Source organism: Nyctereutes procyonoides, unplaced genomic scaffold, assembly GCF_905146905.1.
Source record: "Nyctereutes procyonoides isolate TBG_1078 unplaced genomic scaffold, NYPRO_anot_genome, whole genome shotgun sequence".
Lineage (NCBI taxonomy): Eukaryota > Metazoa > Chordata > Mammalia > Carnivora > Canidae > Nyctereutes > Nyctereutes procyonoides.
The window spans coordinates 28,790,265-28,811,608 of NW_026575131.1; the positions used below are offsets into that span (position 1 = coordinate 28,790,265).

The following is a 21,344-nucleotide window of genomic DNA, read 5'->3' on the forward strand; positions in this document are numbered from 1 at the left end:
TTTTTGAAGTTTGGAGAAAAACTGGGCTCCTTCTGACTTCAGAATTTTATAGTTTAATAATTTCATATACTAAAAGTGTTCCAGCAGAAAATGAGGTTTGAGTATTTATGCACTTGCAATAATCCAAGAAAGGCTGTGCAAAGAAAATCTTGAAATGACCTTTATTTTGAAAATCCCGTTATTATAGAAAACCTCCAAAAACAAAAACCAAAAAAACAAATTCGTAGTTTTCATGAGTAGGAAGTACAATGTAGCATACGGTAAGGGTGCTGAATTGGCAGGGATGGGGGGGTGGGTAGTATAAGTGGATGATCTTTCTTTTTCCTTATCTGATTCCTACTAAGAGCAATACAAAATATACATTAGATATGGTATTTCTGGGCAGCCCGGGTGGCTCAGCGGTTTAGCACTGCCTTCAGCCAGGGGTGGGATCCTGGGGTCCAGGGATCGAGTCCCATGTTAGGCTTCCTGCATGGAGCCTGCTTCTCCCTCTGCCTGTGTTTCTGCCTGCCTCTCTCTCTCTCTCTCTCATGAATAAATAAATAAAATTAAAAAAAAGATATGGTATTTCTTCCCTCCTTACAGAAAACAATGGTTGGAAATTCCTATGTAAAGCTAATTTGCCATGAGGAATATAAAGCCCTTTAATGGGGTATCTAGGTCCCTATGGAAAATTTTTTTTAAACATACACCATGTGGTGCAATCTGTTACAGTCTACAAGGAGGGAAGGGGGGGAAGCTCTGTGGGGGCCAGGAATAAAGTCATCTGTGGGAGTTTTTGAGGTATTTACTAGTAATGGGGGAGATGGTATAGTTAAAACTAGCAGTGACATCCCTTCTGCCCTAAGTCGTAACCCAGGTCTATTAAATGTACACTCTTTTCAGAAACTATTTAGCAAGTTAGTCAATTTAGGGGAGAAAAAAAAAACCACCTTTTCTGAGATGGTTAAATTGCTATTCATTTTGTATTTTAATCTAACCTACTGGTGATTTAATTTACAGAACTCAAAGGAAGTGTGCACTCAAATATTTGAGGATGTTAACGTATCAACCACTGTTTAATTCTGGAATGTGCCTACTTGCTTGACACAATATTTTACCATCTCAACAAATGTTTAGCCTTTTTTTTCACTTGACTAAAGAGAAATAAGTTTCACATCGCTTCATTCACCTTCTTATGTGCATATGCTGGGAAAGATTGGATGTTAAAAAAAAAAAACTTCCTCATGTTCCTTTCTACTACATCTAAATCTGTTTACCAATTCAAAGCTGCTAAAAAGCCCTGCATTCTCCTGCTAAATCAACTGGATGGCTAGAAACCAAACTGTGATGTAACGGGGAAAAAAATTTATCAATTTATTTTCATGTCAGAACAGTCTTGAGAAGGTATAAATTGTTCTGGTCTCTATGCCAGTTTTCTTTTTTCTTTCTTTCTCTGTCTTCCTTTTTTAAAAAGGCTTTCAGCTTTTAAGCCGGTACTTTTTATAGTTATATAACAGTTCTAATATTTTGTGACATTTTGTATTGTGACACTATAGATGAAATTGTCATCGGACTGACACTCTGTGCTGTTTATTCCTTAATTACAACTGTTAACACTGTAGAGAAGTGTGCTAATCTGCCAGCGCATATTATGAAAACAACGTTATTGTTACCCACACCAACACCCACTCAACAGGATATTTCCAAGATGGTAGTTTAAAGGAACTTATCAGCACAATGGACGTTTCAATATAGCGGGTTTTTTTTTAAGCTTGTCCTAGTGTCTTCGTTTAAAAACACAAAGCGGTTTGAGAATTTTAAACTCTTAAATTGTACTGAGCATAGATACCCTTACTAGCAGGAGCTGCCTCTGTAATCAGAAAAATTAAAAAATTCTTGAATGCTTAAGCAGTGGAGGAGTGAGGAGCCACAAAGCTTTCTGACAGTTGTTTCACAAATAATGAAAACAGAAGGGAGACGGAAGGGCAAGTTTAAAGATGAAAAGATGAGAGGAGTCACTTGCAGTCACAGGGCCGGTGGTACTTAAATAACCAAGTCAAAAATCCAATAAGCGTTCCTAGCTCTGATAGGTGACTTTTTTCAGAACCAAGTCTGAACTCCCCGTGAAACTGGCTACTTACTGAATGCTTTGTAGTTTAGTTCCTTCTTCCAGAACCTTCAGAGGTTTGATTATCTATGAGGGACAACATCCTATGAATCCATTGTCTAGTAAATACTATACCGAAGCACAGTTAAGTGCCTCTATTTTTTTCTGTTAAAAAATCTATAATAATGGGCCAACAGCCACTTTGATTCTGTACTAAACCCAATCCCCATAATAAAGTAACCAAAACCATTCTAGAAAATGTAAAATCAGAACAACTGGTATTCACTGGTTAGATGAGAATGACTGTAAATGACTTTTTAAAAAATGACACAACATGGGGCAGCCCCGGTGGCTCAGCGGTTTAGCGCCACCTGGGCCAGGGCCTGATCCTGGAGACGGGGAATCGAGTCCCATGTCCGGCTCCCTGCATGGAGCCTGCTTCTCCCTCTGCCTGTGTCTCTGCCTCTCTCTCTCTCTCTGTGTGTCTCTCATGAATAAATAAATAAAAATCTTAAAAATAAAATAAAAATGACACAATGCTTATTTAGCAACTTATTTAATAAACAGTTTACCTTTCAGCATTCGCTGTTAACACTCCTGTGGGTTTGGCAGAAGGCAAATTCACGACCCTGAAGTAGTAGCAGGTCTCAAAGTGAATCTGCTTGTCAGCAGATTCTCCTATCTTCATGTCATCGAGGAGGTAATGGGACAATATGAACATGTTCGATTCCTAAGGTGCCTGAGATGATCTGCATATTCTTTAATATTCAGCTGTATGAAACAGGTTTTGTTTTGATTTTTTTTTTTGAAAAGAGTACGTGAAGAAGTTATCCCTGAGCCTCATTTTGAATGGTATTTTCTGCTTCGTTTTCATTTTCAACACCGATAGGATATGGTGCTCTTCCTAAAAGAAACTGTTCCCATTTGGGAATATATTCTTCTACTGATGCCCAGTAAAGAGTCTGGAAAAAAAAAAACAACATCCAAAAGTAAAAAAGCATATCAAGCAATTGAACTTGGCTCTTCATAATAGTCTAAATGTTTATTCACTGAAGTGTGTGTGTGCGTGTACACACACACACACACACACACACATACGTAGAATGCACTTCCTCTACAGAATATTTTATGTTAATTTTAGAAAGAAATCTGGCTACTTACTAGTGTTAATTTTCAAATTTCTCAGTAAAACCAGAGCCTGGCAGAATGACAGGTTTTAGGATTTTATTGTGATTTTACACGCCCTCTTGTGGCCAACCTTGTAATTAATACCAGTGGTATCCTCTAGGACACCCGTCATTAAATGTTTTTGTTTACTGTTCCAAATCCCATGCCAAATTATTACCCATACAATGAAATGATTGAACACGAACAGCTGCTTTACAACTGACATAAAAAGGTCTGACCTGGGATGCGGTCAGGAACTGAAACATAACTAGTATGTTATAGTCCAGGACTCAGGGAAATTGACTCCTTAATTATATGGGGACAAACATTTAAAATACACATTCACTATATCTTTTAGAAGAACACTAGATATGGTAAACTGTAGTTTCTTCCCAGGTTGGTTTTTTTTTTTTTTTGGTATACTGAGAAAATAATACCAATTATCATGTAACCATTTTTAATTCCAATAACTTGGAAGTTGAGACCTATCACGTTGGCCTGATTTACAGCAAATCTCTAAGTTCCAGAAGCTCATGCAAAATCACCATATAATATCTACAAGGTTTGATGGTTTTTTGGGTGACTGCGCTAAGGGGGCCAAAGAAAAGTAAGCTGCCAAAAAGCTCTGTATCATAGGAGGGCATTTTATATTGGCTCATCACTATCGATCTCATTTTGGGAAATTCAGCCAAAGAATTACATAGCATTAAGGACACATAATGACTCACTCTGCACACTAACAAGGTACAGGGGTTCTGAAAGTTGAAAATGGTGAGAGGTTCTACATATCTGTCCTTCTATGCATGTGGTCTGAGAAATAGCCTGACACACTTAAAATAGAGGTCATCCTGCTGTGCAAGACTAGCTAAGAAAAATACCAACCCAGGCCTGTGGTTGGGAGTTTCTCTACCATTCACGGCTGGATTAACCCCTATTGTGCGGGGCCTGTAGAGGCCAGAGGAAGGTATTGGAGAATTCAACAAAGAAAAAGACATGCCCAAGGCACAACTTTGTACCACAGTTCTTTCTATCCTTGATCGCTGCCTTTTCTTATTACCCTAGATGACACAGAAAATTGAAGGGCAAATTCTCAGCCTTTCATTTTGAGTCTATTCACATCCCTGCTTCGGCAGCAAGCAAAACTGTATTTGAAAAAGGTCATTAAGAATATAAAATTAAACTATTCTATATGGAGTAAATTTCCTTTCATCACAGATATATTCATATACCAAATAGGGTTTATTTTTGCCAACAGTCTTCCCAATCTGTTCTTGAACTGAGCAAAATAAAACAGACAAAAGCCACACTATGCTGCATGATAATATGCATTTAAATAGCTTTGGTTGAAATTTGGTGAAGGGACCAAAGTGCTAACATTAGCCAACAGGAAAAGCACTTTGGTGAGGCATGCTGTCATCTTAAGACTGAGTGCATACTGTCTGTTATGGTTTAACAAGATAGTTGTTCTAGATGAAAAGACATAGGATCTTTAAAAATTTTTCACTTGATACATTTTTAAAAATCAAGATACTTACCAGTTAACTACTGTGTACAAAGCACAGCACTGTGGACATGGAAGGATCAGTCAGACAGATCTTCTTTTACTAAACAATGCATCTGAGAAATACACACGTATAACCACCATTCACTTACAACTCACTACTAAAAGAATGGGGTCTCTTCCTAGACATTAATTCTTTAAGATTCTTACCTCAAGAGAAACCACCTCTGGTGATGGAATTGAGTGAATCCGGGTCTGTAGAGACTTTTCTGCTGCTTCTATGTCCTATAATAGGTATCAGCGTTTTAGAAACAAAATGTATTTACGTAACACACGCAAGTGGTACCTGTAATAGCAATGGCTATATCCCAAATCTCTCAGCTCTTCTCTAGATATACAGTCTGAACTGAAGGAAGGGCATGGAAGGAGGAGGACTGATCACTACTTAATTAACCAGTTTCAGATAGAGAAAGTAGCATTTCTTATTTTAAAATAAAAAATGGCAGTGGGGTGCATGGCGCTTTCAAGGTCTTCCTTTCATTTAAAATAGTAAATGCCAATAATTCTTGCAAAAAGGGCTTTCTTCTAAAATTGCTCAGGACACTAGCTTAGCTCTAAAACCATTAAAAACAGCCAGATGGAAAAAACGGTCAAATACTCAGATATAAAAACAGTCAGACAGTCTGCTCCACACTGTGCTAACCTTAAAAGTAAAGAGTTCTAGTCCAGATCATGCAAATAGTGTATTAATGTCACAGATTTCATCTGTTCAGTATTCTATTTTTTAATTTTATACTTATGCAAATCCTCCACATATTTAAAAGAAAGTCAGTGAGGTACCTCAGTACTTTGCAACAAGAACCTTTTCACTATATGTTTTAGGACTAGATTTCTGGGGCATTTTCAATGGCCAGCTTTATGGCTGAGTCGTACATCAATCAGCTGATGCCAGTTAAGCACTGTGCTTTAATTTGTAGTTTAACTTGTGGGTGTGTACATTTTCTCTTACGGTTGTAGAAACACAGGGGTAATTACACTTAATTCATACCCTGGTAAAGATGTAACCTTGATATGTGGATGAAGTACATGCCCAGAAATAAAGGAATCTCCAAGTTGTTAGTGAAACACTGAGCTCTGTTTAATGTGCCCCAAATTGGCACCTATGTTGTCTTGTGCTTGCTTATGTTTGTCAAGTTCACAGAGGCCTTGGCTGGAGGCTGTGTAAATTTTGTCTCTCCTTTGAGCTTAGTGAGTTGATCGAAAAGAGAAAGTTCTCTGATCCATGTACAAGCATTGGAGCAATCTAAGTACAGGGCTGTTGGACAGACGGAGAGAGATGGAAAAGGACGTGGGAGTGGGGTGTGAAGAATCCAATGCTGAACAGGAGAAAAGAGCGAGCAGATGGCAGTGGCGGGAGCAAGGAATGGGTGTGAAATGTAAAAGGGAAAAACAGGAAATTCCCTAAAGGGACTCCCCAAAGTTGCACAACCATTAATGCACCTGCTGTCTCGAAGAAGGTGATTTGAAGGGGAAAACCACCAATTTAGGGATAAAAAGCCCATCTATTAGCAGTGTCTATTCCCTACCAGAAGTTTATGGCTAAGACACATGCTAAAGAGCTTTTGATGCCAATGCTACAACAGATAGCGAAGATTAACTCTTCTGTGATTGCACTGAGATTTTAGAAGGTCCTAGAAAAGTTATTTTTTGCTTTTATAAATCAAACAATAGACTCACAGTTTCATTGACACCATTATAAGAACAGTTATAAATGTATTGTTAGTGGGTAGATCTAGGTGCCACTAGCACCTGTAGACAAGATGATAAACACTTCTCTTAAACACCGTAAAATAAGGATACTGAATCTCTCTCCTAGAAGATCAGACTTGTGATGAAAGAGTAGATATGAGCAGGGATCTGCAGCCTGGTAAAACAGGTCTATGGTTAGTAACTTGACTGTCATCTCTGTAGCCTGTCGACAAGGGATTATCACCCCTCCAGAGCACTTCTTTCTTAAGTGAGATTTTACTTTCTTAGATGTTTTGCTTACCTCTCTGACTCCTACTTCACTTTCTCCTTAGCTGGCTCCCTTTTCTCTTCTTAATCCTAAGTGTGGGCTTTCTTAAGATTTGTGACATCTGTCCTCATCTTTTTACTTTTTTTCTCTCCAAGACTGTCTCTTTGGGGGAAAAAAAGAAGAGATATCTTTTCTTCCTAGCCCTTATTTCTCAACCTAATAAAACCTATACTCCACTTATTCCTACTGGATGTACGATAGCAGGAATTCTAGTCCCCTAAACACCTATGCTGTATCTTCTACCTTCAGCTGTTCTTATTCTCTGACATTTAAAAATTCACAGGTCCATAGATCATTCCATCAGGATGTCTCCACTAGCCTGTCCATGCCATTCTCAGTGCTGTGGCCTTATTATCACACTTGTTCAACAAATATGTACTTGGACTATATCTCATTTTACTTTAACCACATATGAAATCGATTAGTTTTGCTAAAACTACTACTTTAAGTATCTTTATCTAGATTAAAAAAAAAACAGATACCCACTACACAGGATAAAGTATGAATTTCTTAGCCTGACTGAAGAATCTTTGCCTTCTTTAGTGAGTTTTATCCTATTACTTCCAGTTAAGAACCTTCTGTTTGACTATATGCTGCCAGAGGTACAGACTGCGTCTCATACAACCTTTAAGCATCCGAGAATCTAACAAAGTGCAGGGAGCATACTAAACACTTAAATATTCATTATATAAACAAATGACTAGGTGTCAAATGTTTCCTGAGTATAAATTAAAAACTTAAAAAAAAAAAGTACCCAAGGGAGTGGAGGAAGAAAAGGAAAAAGAGCAGATGAAGAGAGGCTAGACTTACCTGACCAGACCTTGATATCTTGTCTTAGAGATCTGCCATTAGACCATTTAAAAATGTATACAGTCATAGAAAAAATGAAAAAGCAATCCCTAAAAATGGAGGACAAAAGGAAACAAATCTAATCTAGTTGGTGGCATAACCACATCAAGAAAAAGTACATCAGGTGGTCTTAGAACACAGTATTTTGACTGAGCGTCTGTAGTGAGATATACCTCAAGGACAAAAAGAATTGTAAAAAGTATGTGACTTAAAACCATACTCTGTAATCATCTTGTTGCTGGTAGTGCTGTCTATATCATGGGATAAAATAAATGCAGAATTACATTGGTATTGGAAAATTTTTTAGGAAGTGCGATTTACAATCATGTAATCAAAATGGAATTATTCATATGAGCTCTTGATGAATTTTATCTTTAAAAAAGTTGTAATAAACACCCCTCGTGCCAAGATTAACGGCTCTAAACATATATTCCTATCAAAAGGATCCACGGCTACTTGGAGCAAAGGCCAAATTTAGGTCTAAGCAGCAAATGATGGCCTAAAAGATATCATACCAGAAAGAGAGAAAACAATCAAAGACTGTTAAGATCATGTGAAAGGAATTCAGGAGCTAACTTGGAGGTTCCCACTTGGTAAAAATGGGATAATTTGAGCATCAATGGAACTACAAATTGAAGTGGATTGAGACCTTTCAAATCACAGAAATATTTAAAAACATCAACATCTAACTGGTCACTTTTGGAGGATACTAGAGAACCAACCTTTTTTTGAGAACCAAGTACAGAGAAAGAATCAAGCACTCATCATGCTTTTTTCCTATATGAAATGTACTGCAGTGTAACCAAAGAGTTGGTGAGGGGAAGTTTATCTTCTTATAAATTATTAGCAATAAAATGAGAAGAAATCGAAGAATTTGAATATCAATTTTTGCAATCCTTAATGAACATATCTAGGCCATGATCATCAATGACTGCTAACATTCCAGAAAGAGAAGTGACCAAACACTGAACTTGAATCTGACAGGCCTCTACATCTGCACTGTTAATGAAGAATCCATTAGCCTCATGTAGCTGCTGAGCACCTGAAATGTGACAAGTCTGAATTGAGAAGCACTGTAAATGAAAATATACACTGAATTTTGAAGGCCTGGCAAGAAAAAAGAACATAAAATATTTACTTTCAATAGTGACTACATTTGAAATACAAAATTAAAATATGAAATTTATTTTAATACTTTGTTTAATCTATGTGTTTTAACTTTATTAAAAGTGGTTACTAGAGGGGTACCTGGTGGGGGGCTCAATTGGGAGGAGCATGGGATGCTTGACCGGGGTCATGAGTTCCAGCCCCATGTTGGGTGTAGAGATTATTTAAATAAAAACTTAAAGAAAAAGTTGTTACTAGAAAACTTAAAATAACTTGCATTATATTTCTGCTGTATAATACAACTTAGTCCTATCAATTCATGGGAAGTACAGGAAACAGAGGAACATACTAATGATACCTCAGCAATGTAATAGGAATAACCAGACAGTGGGAAACTATAGGAGAAATGAGCCAATTCCTTCAACAAATAAACTAAAAAGGGGTATAAAAAAAAGGCAGAGGGAACTTTTAGGGATTTGAGAGCCTTATCAATCAATTACGTACCGTATTGTATTTGAATCCAGATTCAAACAAATGTTTGAACATTCAAAATGTTTAATGTCTGAATCCTGACTGAATATTTGAGGAATTACTGTTAATTTCTTACATTGATCATGGAGTTGTGATTGTACTTAAAATAGTCCTTATCTTTGAGTGATCAACACTGATGAAACAAATGTGATATTTATAGAAAAAACAACATGATGTCTGAAGATTAGCTTCAAAATAATTTGAAGGGCTGAGGGTAAAGGTGAGGGTTGTAGATGAAATAAGATTGCCTCTGTTTTGGAAATTACTGAATCTGGGATGCCTGGGTGGCTCATCAGTTGAGTGTCTGTCTGCTTTCAGCTCATGGTGTGATCCCGGGTCCAGGGATCCAGTCCTGCATTGGGCAACCTGTGAAGGAGAAGTCTGCCCGTGTCTGTGTGTGTGTGTCTCACATGAATATGAATAGATAAATTTGAAAAAAAGAAAATAACTGAATCTGGGTGATTAACACATGGAAATAGATTCTGCTATTCCTTCCTCTACATAGGTTTGAAGTATTTTGTAACAATTCAAAAAGTTTTCAGTATGGATAGTAGTGTAAATGCTACTCTATGGCAGGATTCAGCAGCCTCTGTAAATGAGTTGACTCATGATTAGGAAAGATAAACTATGAGCACAAAAATTCTTTGTACTGAGATTTCTTTTTTTCTCCCTCCCTAGAAATCCCTCCCTCCCAACCCAGCAATATAGATCTTCCCATAAATATATACAGTGAAGCCAGCCATGGCTGGGCTGGGTTTGACCTTTTAATCTGCTGAAGGGGCAATTTCTGGGATTGAAAAAACAAGATACTAAAGCAGGAGATACGGGGTCACTGGTACAAGGAACACTCAAGCATTCATTAAACTTGCTCTTTACTGAATTGGAGAAAGTGAGAAATGTGAGGAGGACTCAGTCCTGTAAGTCACTGGCTATTCTGGGAGTGGGGAGGGAAGGCAGTCTGTTGAAGGCTCTAACTGCCAGTTGCCCCAAGAATGCTTCCAGAACGCACCTTAAGGGAAGCACTCACCATAGCTCTAATCTGCTGTAGCACACTCCCATTCTTTCTCACGCTGGAATATTTGTCCGTCTTCCTCACAAGATGATGTTCACTACCACAAAATTGCCTTTTTGGGTTAAACTAAGTTTTTTTGGTGGGGGTAGGGGGTAGGGAAGGTCGAAGAGATGACAGTTTACATCATGGAAGTATTTATAGAAACAATATTTTCTTGTCCAAATCTGTGCTGATTACATTTGTTTTTAAAATGCAGATACATTTTATTTTATTCTCAAGAGGGAAACTAACAGAAACTAACAATCCATTGTCATCTGTGAATATTTACTGACTAAACCTTCAGTGTGAATTTTCTTCACTACTTAAATTCATGTCCATTCTTTTACTATTCTGCTGGAAACTTTGGGTATTAGTCTTTTTTGTTATTTTCACTTCTAAAACATTCTTTTATTTTTCCAAATACAGTTAGAGAAAGTTTGTGGGGTTTGATGCAAATTTTGGTGGGGTTCTATTAAATATAAAATAACACTGTGAACTGATTTCAGAAAAACAATAGTTTCCCTGTCAGGATAAAGGCTTATGTCTCCATTTAGATTTTAAATCTTCCACTGAAGTGTAAGAATTATCTTTGTGCCAATCATGCATATCCCTTGTGAAGAGCATTGCCAAGTATTTTATAATTTCATTGCTAAGGTGAATATGATCTCATATTTTCCATATGAGAATATATATATTTTGTTCTGATTTTTGAATGTTTACCTTTTATCCATTAATTTTACTCAATTCATAATATACTGTTTTTTTTTTAAAGATTTTATTTGTTCAAGATAGACACAGAGAGAGAGGCAGAGACACAGGCAAAGGAAGAAGCAGGCTCCATGCGGGGAGCCCGATATGGGACTCGATCCCAGGTCCCCAGGATCAGGCCCTGGGCTGAAGGCGGCGCTAAAACGCTAAGCCACCTGGGCTGCCCTTTTTTTTTTTTTTTTAAAGATTTTATTAATATACTGGTTTTAAACAGCTTTGGCTTTTCTAAGTATATATCCTTATCACTTAAAAGTGTTAGGATTATATCTTCCTTTCCAGAAATTAAAGTTTAGTCCCTGCTAGCATTTCTTATATTGGTCAGAGCATCTAAATAAGGTCAAATAATGGATAGTAAAAATAAGCTTATTCTTATTTTGCACAGGGATTTCCAATTTCAGCAGAACCATTTCAAAAGTGTACACTAAAAAGTGTACTCTGTACCTAAGTACGTATCCTGATGTAACTGAACCTGTTCCTGACAAAGGGTGTTAGGAGTACTCACTTTATGGTTTCCTCATCTCTAAATTAGGGAATCAAGTGCAGGTCAGTGGTTTTCACCATTCCTTAACGCCACAATAGAGCAGGCAAGGAGGAGCTTAATGGATGGGCCTCTGGGCCAAAGCAGGTCCACTTTTACCTATTTTAAATCTTTGAAAAAAAATTTTATGCTAAAAAAAATTAAAGCCTTAAGTTAAACTCTAATCTATGTGCTTTTTAAAGTTCCTTTCAGCTGAAAATTCCATGATCAAGTCCTATTTAGGTCACTTTGACAATAATCTCTATGGTAGAGCCCTTAAAATTCTTTCCAAAGTTTAAAACAAAATAATAAGAGGGAAGGCAGAATTTTTAAAAATTGCATATACAAGTGTTCAAAGTATGTTTAAAAAAAAAGTCAGGGGTGCCTGGATGGCTCAATTGGTTAAGCATCTACCTTGGGCTCAGGTCACGATCCTGTAGTCCGGGGATTGAGCCCCCATGTCGCGCTCTCTGCGTGGGGGGGGGGGGATGTCTGCTAATAAAAGACTAAAGGGAAATTTACAAAAACATTAATTTCTAGCTGGGTGGGATTATATGGAAAGTATGCTATTTCATCTTCTTCGCTTTTTCAAGTTTTTTACAGTGAGAATATATTACTTTTATATCAGGGAAAAAAACACCATACCAAACTTGTTTCTAATGACTATGAAACTAGGTTCATTATCTTCCTTCCAGATATGGCAATGATTTCTTAGCTCTTCTCCTTAAATCTAATCTCTCCACTCAGCAAATCACATAGCATCTAAATAGGAAATGAATCTTTCTTAAATACCCATATGCTGCTTATATAAGTCTCTATTTTTCTTTTACTTAAACACGTTTAGTACTGTATTATCCCTACAGATCAAGTCTCAACTTCTTCAGTCAGCCTCACAAAACATATCCAGCCTTGTTTCCCATGACTTTACAAGCTAGTTAGCTCAGGGTCCCATAAACATGAAGAGGGCCACTCATTCTTTTGGTCTTGGTTCTTCTGTAAGAATTCAATGGAATACCTTGCCTTCTGCCTATTCAAACACAGCTCCAGCTTAGCTTCCCCTCTCAGACTTGTTAGAATATTAGTTTTCCATGATTTTTTATACCTACTCCTAAAGAGCTAACGATTTCACATAATTTAATGTTTGATCACCTAAGATCTCATATTCCATGTGTAACAACCTTATGTCATCAGTTAAGCGTGTTAGCTATTTGATGTAAAGAACTCTGAATTATTTCGTTAACTCCACTTTCTGCTCAGAACTAGCTCAGTAGTAAGGACCCTTCGGGCATTCACCAAATACTTGCTCACTAAAAGGAAGATGCTTGAAAAATCCAAATAGTACCTGCACTTGTTGCAGGTAAGTAGCGATCAAGCCTTCAAGCCTTCTAATTTAGTTTTTCTGACTTTTCACAGCAAATTCCAGATTATCCTATATATTTCCATTTAAAAATAAATATTGCAAACACCATTGGGCAAGGAAGACATATGGCAACATAGAATGCTTTGGTAGCACTATGGCTGTGACTTAAATTACTGTGGATCAAACTGCCAGAAGCTGAGAAGATAACTGAATTTTCCTCTTCCTTTATCCTCTAGTGACTACAGAAGATAACTATATCATGCCTATCGATGAAAATATTTAACAATAAAAAACTGAAAACACTGCTTTATAACTTAAATAATATAGCCTTACTACCAAATGTTTTAGTCATAGGATCTCTTGGAAGCTTGAATGGAAGCAAACTTTAGGGTTTTAATTATGGATGAAGCCATACAATTCTGGAAGCAAAGTATAGCAAGCAGCCAAAAATGTTACACATATGATTTTACTCCAAATGGGCACATTGGCCAAATGGTGGGGCCCTGCGCAATCACATACTTTGACCACCTCCTCCATCACTATCAAGAGAGATCTGGGAAATCTGTTATCTTAGATATGAATTCTACGTGTTGACTGTGGCCCCAGTAGGGCAAAATCAAATTGTTCTTGTTTTTATGATGTTAAATAGTTTTGAGTTGGATCTAAAAACATTATAGGTACTTCATGGGTTTTTAGGATCTCCCTATAAATAAAAGAAGATGGAAAATGGAAAGCTACATCTTGTATCTATTACTTCTTGCACAAAGGTGACCTTTAAATTCCTTCTATGGTCACTGACTTTTCTGGTTGATTAAAAACACTTAGCTTAAGCAAACTTTCATTTTTTTTTCATTTAAAAAAGAATGCACATGCATATTATCCAACTTACATGGATTTAAAAACTAGATGGTACTTCATTAATTGCATTTATTACTCAAAACAAATTATATATATCAAAATTATGAAATTCACTTAAATTCTTTTTTTGCAAAGGAGGGGAAAAAAATCTATACTCAAGTCATGGAAACTTACCGTTAAAAGACTAAGGTTCCTTTTAAAAGCAGTCTCAGCTGCTTTCATTTGAGATGCCTTTTCCTTGTTTTTATCTATAAATTTATCCTCCATTTGTTGAAGTAACATTAATCTTTGTGATACTCTAGAAAAAATGAAGATTATATAAAGTTTTTTTAAAGGGTACTTTTTTGCTTGACTAACATAAAAAATTTATTTCTTAATTGTACCTCATTTCAAGTTCAAGCTATCTTGAAAATCAATTATTATGTCAATTAATAAGACAGTTGAAAACTTAGGTAGTTCAGTAAGTCTTAAGTATGGGTAAAATTATTTTTATTTTCATTAACATTTCTATCATAAGTATATGCTTCTGGTTTTTTAGCCTCTATGGTCTTTGCAATTATTTTAGAGTGTTAAAAACATGTTTTAATTTTGGTGAAAATGCAAACTGTAATACATATCCCTTTGTACACATACTTATATATACCTCCCCACACACATACATTGATATAACTTGCTATACGAAACCTTCTGCTTAACACTTCAATACCCCTGAATCTCATGTTACACATTTAGAATTGCGCTAAACTTCCATATGTTTGAAGAAGCAATAAAAATATTTTTTTCCTCTTTTTCCAAGAGAAAGATGATGGTTCCATATATGAGTGAGAGGCTGTGTGTATGTATGCATACTCACAACAAGGTGAAACAGTAATTGAAGAAAGATGTAAAAAGTTGTAAGTTAATTATCAAACTACTTTGTTGTATACAATATACTTTAAAAATTTTTTCATTGGTCAAATGCTCATTTTACAAGTTTTTTGGTCCTCTAAAATGATCAACAAAAATGTCAGATGATAAAAAATACATATATATATATATATATATATATATATATATATGCAACAGTCTAATCATTTTCCAGGTAGTTGTGGAGATCCTTAGAAATGCTATGTTTCATACAGCTGTTCTTGAGGGTAGAATTAAAATTGAGTAATTTGAACATTTTTATAAGGAAAAGATCTTAGAAAGCCAAGAAAGAAGTCCTCATAATTAGTCAAAGAAAAGGAAAATATGAGAGCCCACAGAAAGAGGTGGAGAAGTATACTTGCAGAACCGGTTATATAATTTGTAAGGCCTAATGCAAAGTGAAAATGTGGGGCTCCTTTAAAAAAAAAGACTATTAGGAATTGCAAGACAGCAACATTAGAGCATTAAACCAAGTGCAGGGACTGTGAGTACACAGGTCACATACTCATCAAGCCTGTCTTGGTTAAGAGGTGTAGAGAAGTCCATTAAGTAACAGTGAGGAACCTACAAAGGTAAGAAGGGTGAATTTATCTAGATAATAGAATTGTAAGAAGAGAACATAACTATACCTTTAAATCTTTGTTATTCTTAAGAGACCGTGAAATTCCCTAACACCGAAATCCTTCAAGTGTTAGCAAATTTAAATAACACGCTTTCATATTTTTAAGTCTTCTGTGCACACAATATTTCATTAATAAAGCCAGTACAATTTATTTGTTTAGATAAGCCTTTAAAAAGAAAACTTACATTTCTTCGTGTCTTTTAGAAAGGCGAATTTCTTGAGCAAACAAGGAAGTCATCTTTAGTCAGAGCCGCCTTATAAGCTTTCTGGTAAATAACAAAAACATTTAAAGTTACTGTAATGTCCTCAGCTTTACAACAGTGGATTGTTTTACAATCTCCACCGACTGGTTCTCCCAAGAAGAGTAAAATGAAAATATAATAATGTATTATATCACATTAATGTGTTATAATACATTAATATAATAATAAGATATCATAATGTATAAACTGAACGAATGCATTCAAAACCGTTTTTATTTACGATGCACGTTTTTTCATATGCCAGATGCATCCAAAAACACCACGAATCAGGTAAACTCAACATATTTCACATTTCCTCCTCTTACTTCCTCACACTTTAACCTTAATCGGAACTGAAAACAAACAAGCAGCTGGTACTAAGACTAGTAAACATTTTATTGAATCAACAGAAAGGGAAAAAAATCCACTCTGTAAAATTCAACACAGGAACACCATCCCTCATGCGTGTGCACACACACATAGAAAGGCAAACAAGTATGAGAACCAACTGGAAACTCATGGTCTTTCCTTTATTGGAAGGCTGCCCAGTTCTACCATCGCTTTTCCAAATAAGAAAGTCTTTTTTCATGTATAACTGCGGGGGAAGAGCCCAGCTGCTGTGTTCATCTTACCCTGGGTGCTCAGGACTCCCATCTGGGGAGTTTAGGAAAGTCCATTCTAACACACATGAGCAAGCTCACCTTGACTGAAGAGCCTGGACCCATACAGATAAAGATCAAGTGAAGTGCTCTGAAGGCTCAGGGCCTGGAGGCAAATCATCGGGCGGTGCGTGTGCAAAAGCTGAAGGTGACTGTCCTAAGGGAGAAAGAAAGACAGAAAAAAAAAAAAAAAAAGGAATGAAATTATTTTCCCGGAGCAAAGCATTGGCTTTCCTAGATCCCATGAATTAATCTCTGAGTGTCCAGCGCTGATAGACTGAGCTCTCCCTTCGGAGCGCATGCATGGAGGTGTAGGGCACTGCGCCCAGCCCAGGGCAGGCGAAACACTGCCCTGCCCTCAGCGGGGTTCCTGCCGCGGGACCGGTTCAGCACCGCGGACAGCGACCGCGGCCCGGCCCGCCCGCGGAGGCTCCGTGGTTACAGACCCTCGTCCCCGAACCTCACCGCGGCCCTAACCGTCGCCGCCTTCCTCCCCCTTCCCAAAGCAGCGCCTAGGAAATCCCGGAAAGTTAGTCCGCCGCAACTTCTTGCCCGCAGCGCCCGCCATCCCCTTTCCCTGCAGACAAGCCCCTAAGATAACCTCAGACGGCGTCTGGAACCGGGGGTCCGCACGGTCCCCGAGTCCTCAACCCTGCAAGCGCCCCAACTCCCTGCTTAACACCCCGAGAACTCGCGGCCCTCCCCCGTTACCCCTGCTCTTCCCCTGCAACATCCGCCCCCATCCCCCACCCCAGCGGCTCCGCGAGCACCTGCGCCGCCCTCCCACACTCAGCGCACTCGCCCGCCTCCCGGGCCGCGCGGGGGGGACTTGATGACTCACGCAGCCGCGCTCAGACCTCCCCGGTAAGGGCGCCGGCTACTGCGCGGACGCTGGTACCGTACGGCCCCCCCACCCCCGCCGCCCCCGCACAGGCCCGGGCGTGGCCACGCGGCCGCCTCTGCGCACGCGCGACGAGGTGACGCAATCACGTCGCTATAAAAGGCGGGCCTCTGGCGCGAAAGCCGAAGTGTGCGGCGCGCGGTGGAGGGGTCTCCGCAGCGTCGGGTGGTGATTCCGAGTCTGTTACAATGAGGCGGAGCCTGTTTCAGAGAGGGAAGCTAGAATGACACACAGACTATGGACATGGAGGGGAAAGAAAGTCCGTCAGAGTGTTTGAATTGTCTGCACGGTGGGTAAAAGCTCTCTGGATCCTCAAGATGCTTCACCCACGTGGTCCGGCGGAGAGCACAGGGGCCGAGCCCCCAGCCCGCACCCTCCTGGGGACATGTGATGTCCATACGGTCATAGGGACGGTGGACGTTTTGAGAGGTTTGCGTGCGGGTGGATGATCTATTTCAGCCCCTCCCGGCAACACCTGGCGGCACCTGGCGACACCTGACAACACCTGGTGACACCTGGCAACATCCTCCTCCTTCGACGGAGGAACCAAACCAGGTTGGCCCTTTACTTAGGTCGGAGCTTGAAGTCAGTAGAGCCTTTTGGAAATTTGCTGCAGCCCTCGGGGTCACATGCTTGGGAATAATGCCTTCGTGCTGCAAAGTGCGTTCTTAAACCTCCCCCCACCCCCGTCTTTGACATAACTTGGTGAGACGCAAAGTACTCTCCTTAATTTCAGAGGTTAAAGACAGGTTCAAGAGAGGTCAAGCTGTTTTCTTCCTATGGGTTACTGGGTTGGTAAAGGGCGGAGGGCTAGGGACTTCAGTCCAAGTGTCTTTTTTTTTTAAGATTTTATTTATTTATTCGACAGAGAGAGAGAGAGAGAGAGAGAGAGAGAGAGAGAGAGAGAGAGAGAGAGGCAGAGACATAAAGAAGGAGAAACAGGCACCATGTAGGGAGCCCGATGCAGGACTCGATCCCGGGTCTCCAGGATCACGCCCTGGGCCCAAGGCAGCTGCTAAACCGCTGAGCCATCCGGGCTGCTTTTTTTTTTTTTAAATGATTGATTGATTGATTGATTGATTGATGACAGACATAGAGAGAGGCAGAGACACAGGCAGAGGGAGAAGCAGGCTCCATGCAGGGAGCCCGACGTGGGACTCTATCCCGGGCCTCCAGGATCAGGCCCTGGGCTGAAGGCAGGTGCCAAACCGCTGAGCCACTCAGGGATCCCCTGCTCTATTTTATTTTATTTTATTTTATTTTATTTTATTTTATTTTATTTTATTTTATTTTATTTTATTAATTTAATTTATTTTATATATTTTATTTTATTTTTATTTTATTTTATTTTATTTTGTTATTTTATTTTATTTTATTTTTTTAAACTCCCAGAATTTCTATAGGAAACTCCCCTCTTGTTTCAGGACTATGGCACTTTGCCCATTGCCCATTGCCCAGAAACCCACCTAAGACCGAGTGCTTAGGGGATCCCTGGGTGGCGCAGCGGTTTGGCGCCTGCCTTTGGCCCAGGGCGCGATCCTGGAGACCCGGGATCGAGTCCCACGTCGGGCTCCCGGTGCATGGAGCCTGCTTCTCCCTCCGCCTGTGTCTCTGCCTCTCTCTCTCTCTCTGTGACTATCATAAGTAAATAAAAATTAAAAAAAAAAAAAGACCGAGTGCTTCGATCTTTCAATGCTACTTCCTCAAAGAAGCTTTCCTTGGGCCTCCAGTCCTCCCTCTCCTGCTTGAGTTTTCTCCAGAACATTCTGTTCCACAGGTTTCTCCATCACTCATTCGTGTGTGTATCAGTGCACCCCTACTAGAATTCGAACATCCGAAGAACAAGCACTTTTGATTATTTGCTACTTACTGTATCCTCACCAACTGAAATGGCCTTGAAATGATCCCAGGTTGAAATTCCATCGTACTTTTAAGAGAGGTCCGTCTTCAGTTAATAGGACTTTTGATTTAGCTGTTCCACAGAGGTACTTAGTAAAGATGAAATACAGACCTTTGAATGGCCTTGTGTTCTCGGAATGAAGTAGAGCTTCTGCATGGTTACAAGGCATTCTTACCTCTTATGTAAATTTACAAATAAAGATTTTTCTTTTTTTAAGATTTTATTTTTATTTATTAATGAGAGACAGAGAGAGGCAGGGACACAGGCAGAGGGAGAAGCAGGCTCCATGCAGGGAGGCTGACATGGGACTCGATCCCTGGTCTCCAGGATCACGCCCTGGGCTGAAGGCGGCAATAAACCGCTGAGCCACCTGGGCTGCCCAGATGTTTCTTAAATTGGTAATGGGGTTGCATGGAATAGAATACTGAGAGGCTGCATGTGAAAGCATTCGTATGTTGTTTAAAACAAACCTTGTCCCCCCCCCCCCGCTTTATGTAAGTTTGCATGGTGACACAACTGGGACAAACCCAGCTCTTTTAACTTTGAATCTAGTTTCTTTAGCTCATTGTCTGCCCTAGGAGTGAATCAAGGAATACCTTAGAATTTTCTTGAAGTTTTTAGGAGAACAGTAATCAGGAATACCTCACAGACACTTAGAGGTTATCTAGATAGACTCTGATAATACATTTTATAGGATCTAAACAAAGTACTTTCTACTTAAAGATCTGCTCTGAGAACTCCTCTCTTCGTGACAGCTCCCAGTTGATCTTTTCTGTGAGACACTTGACTGGAGAAGCCCTGTTGATGACAATTGCGCCATCAATGAACAGCTTCTGTATTTCTTAGGTAGGTTTGGTTACTTCCTGGAGTGAGATATTTGCGATCTACCATGCAGATTATTAGAATCTACTAATGCCTGACTCATAATGGGGCATTCTATAAACGTATAGTAAAGTTAGTATTTCCTAATCCATTATAGTTTTGTCCACTAGCATGCTAAAATTGTCCCTTTAGCCTCATTATTTAGAAAGCCTTGTGCTCTTTAGTCATAAACTTTAAGGATATAATTATTAAATATTTCTAAGATGTAATCCCTGCCCTCAAGAGCCTAGAGGGCTCTTAAGGTATACATTAAAAAGCTAGGGGATTTTGGCTGGCAACATAAAAATGATTAATATTCCAATGCTCATTTTGTACTAGGCACTGTGTATGATTTATTCATCTAATCCTCATAAACAACCCTGTGAGCAAGACAGGGTTGCTTGTTAACTTACTATCCCCACTTTTTTAAAAAAAATTTATTTATTTATGATAGTCACAGAGAGAGAGAGAGAGGCAGAGACACAGGCAGAGGGAGAAGCAGGCTCCATACACCGGGAGCCCGACGTGGGACTCGATCCCGGGTCTCCAGGATCACGCCCTCGGCCAAAGGCAAGCGCCAAACCGCTGCGCCACCCAGGGATCCCACTATCCCCATTTTTATAGCTGAGAACACTGAGGCTTAGAGACATGACTTACGATCACACTGTAAGTAAATGAGCCCTTGCTTGTTTGATGTTAGTATTATAAGTAGTTGCATACGGTATATTGAGCATATGTAGCTAAAAAGTGTCCTGCAGATTATGAGGGTGATAGAGAAGAAAGGAGAGAGCACTAAGAGCTGGAATAGTGTAGATACATTTTGGAGGACTGAGGTGAATTTTGAAAATTGGCTGGAATTTGGAGGTCTGTTTTTGTAATTTGGTGTACAGGTGGCAAGATGGGGTGTGAAACCTTTTGAGTGAAGGAGATATGTACAGAAGTATGTGCAAGAGAATACATCTGGGGTGAGGAGGTCCAGTGGAGAGAAAGCATTGAGAAGAATGTTTTCCCCTTATTTCCCTCAATTTTGAAGATTTCATTTCTGGTGTCAGAGACTTAGAAAACAGAGGTTTGACAATAATAAAGAGAAGGAAGTATTGGAGAAGGGGAGACTGGAGAGTAAAGAATAGGAAGGCTTGAGGATGAAAAAGGACAAGCTTTAAAGAGTAAGAAATAATTAAAAGAATACCAGGATCTTTGAAAGTTTCAAAGAGTTCAAATTACTAACAGTAAATTCTGTTATGGTTTATGCAGAGGCCTTCTTTTTTAGACCTCCTTTGGGTGTACTCTGGGTAGACAAATAAGAAAATGAAGAACTCATGCCTGAAATGGAGTTAGGTTTTTTTTTTTCCCATTTTGTTTTAGGAAATCCCAGATG

At 39.0% G+C, this 21,344-nt stretch overlaps 1 protein-coding gene across 2 annotated transcripts; it reads right to left on the reverse strand.

Annotated features, from left to right (window-relative positions):
• Window positions 1-2,652: 2,652 nt before the first annotated feature.
• On the reverse strand, window positions 2,653-17,199 carry CEP15 (centrosomal protein 15). 2 transcript variants are annotated; one of them, XM_055344471.1, is made up of 6 exons: window positions 17,146-17,199; window positions 16,347-16,461; window positions 15,589-15,669; window positions 14,050-14,173; window positions 4,968-5,042; window positions 2,653-3,051 (listed from the first exon to the last, which is right to left on the reverse strand). In XM_055344471.1, exons 3-6 carry the CDS (start codon window positions 15,639-15,641, stop codon window positions 2,917-2,919), a joined length of 387 nt encoding a protein of 128 aa, XP_055200446.1. In that variant the 5' UTR covers window positions 15,642-15,669; window positions 16,347-16,461; window positions 17,146-17,199; the 3' UTR covers window positions 2,653-2,916. The 2 variants fall into 2 exon arrangements, with proteins under 2 accessions (XP_055200446.1, XP_055200447.1); XM_055344472.1 differs by lacking the exon at window positions 17,146-17,199 and adding an exon at window positions 16,906-16,965.
• Window positions 17,200-21,344: the final 4,145 nt, after the last annotated feature.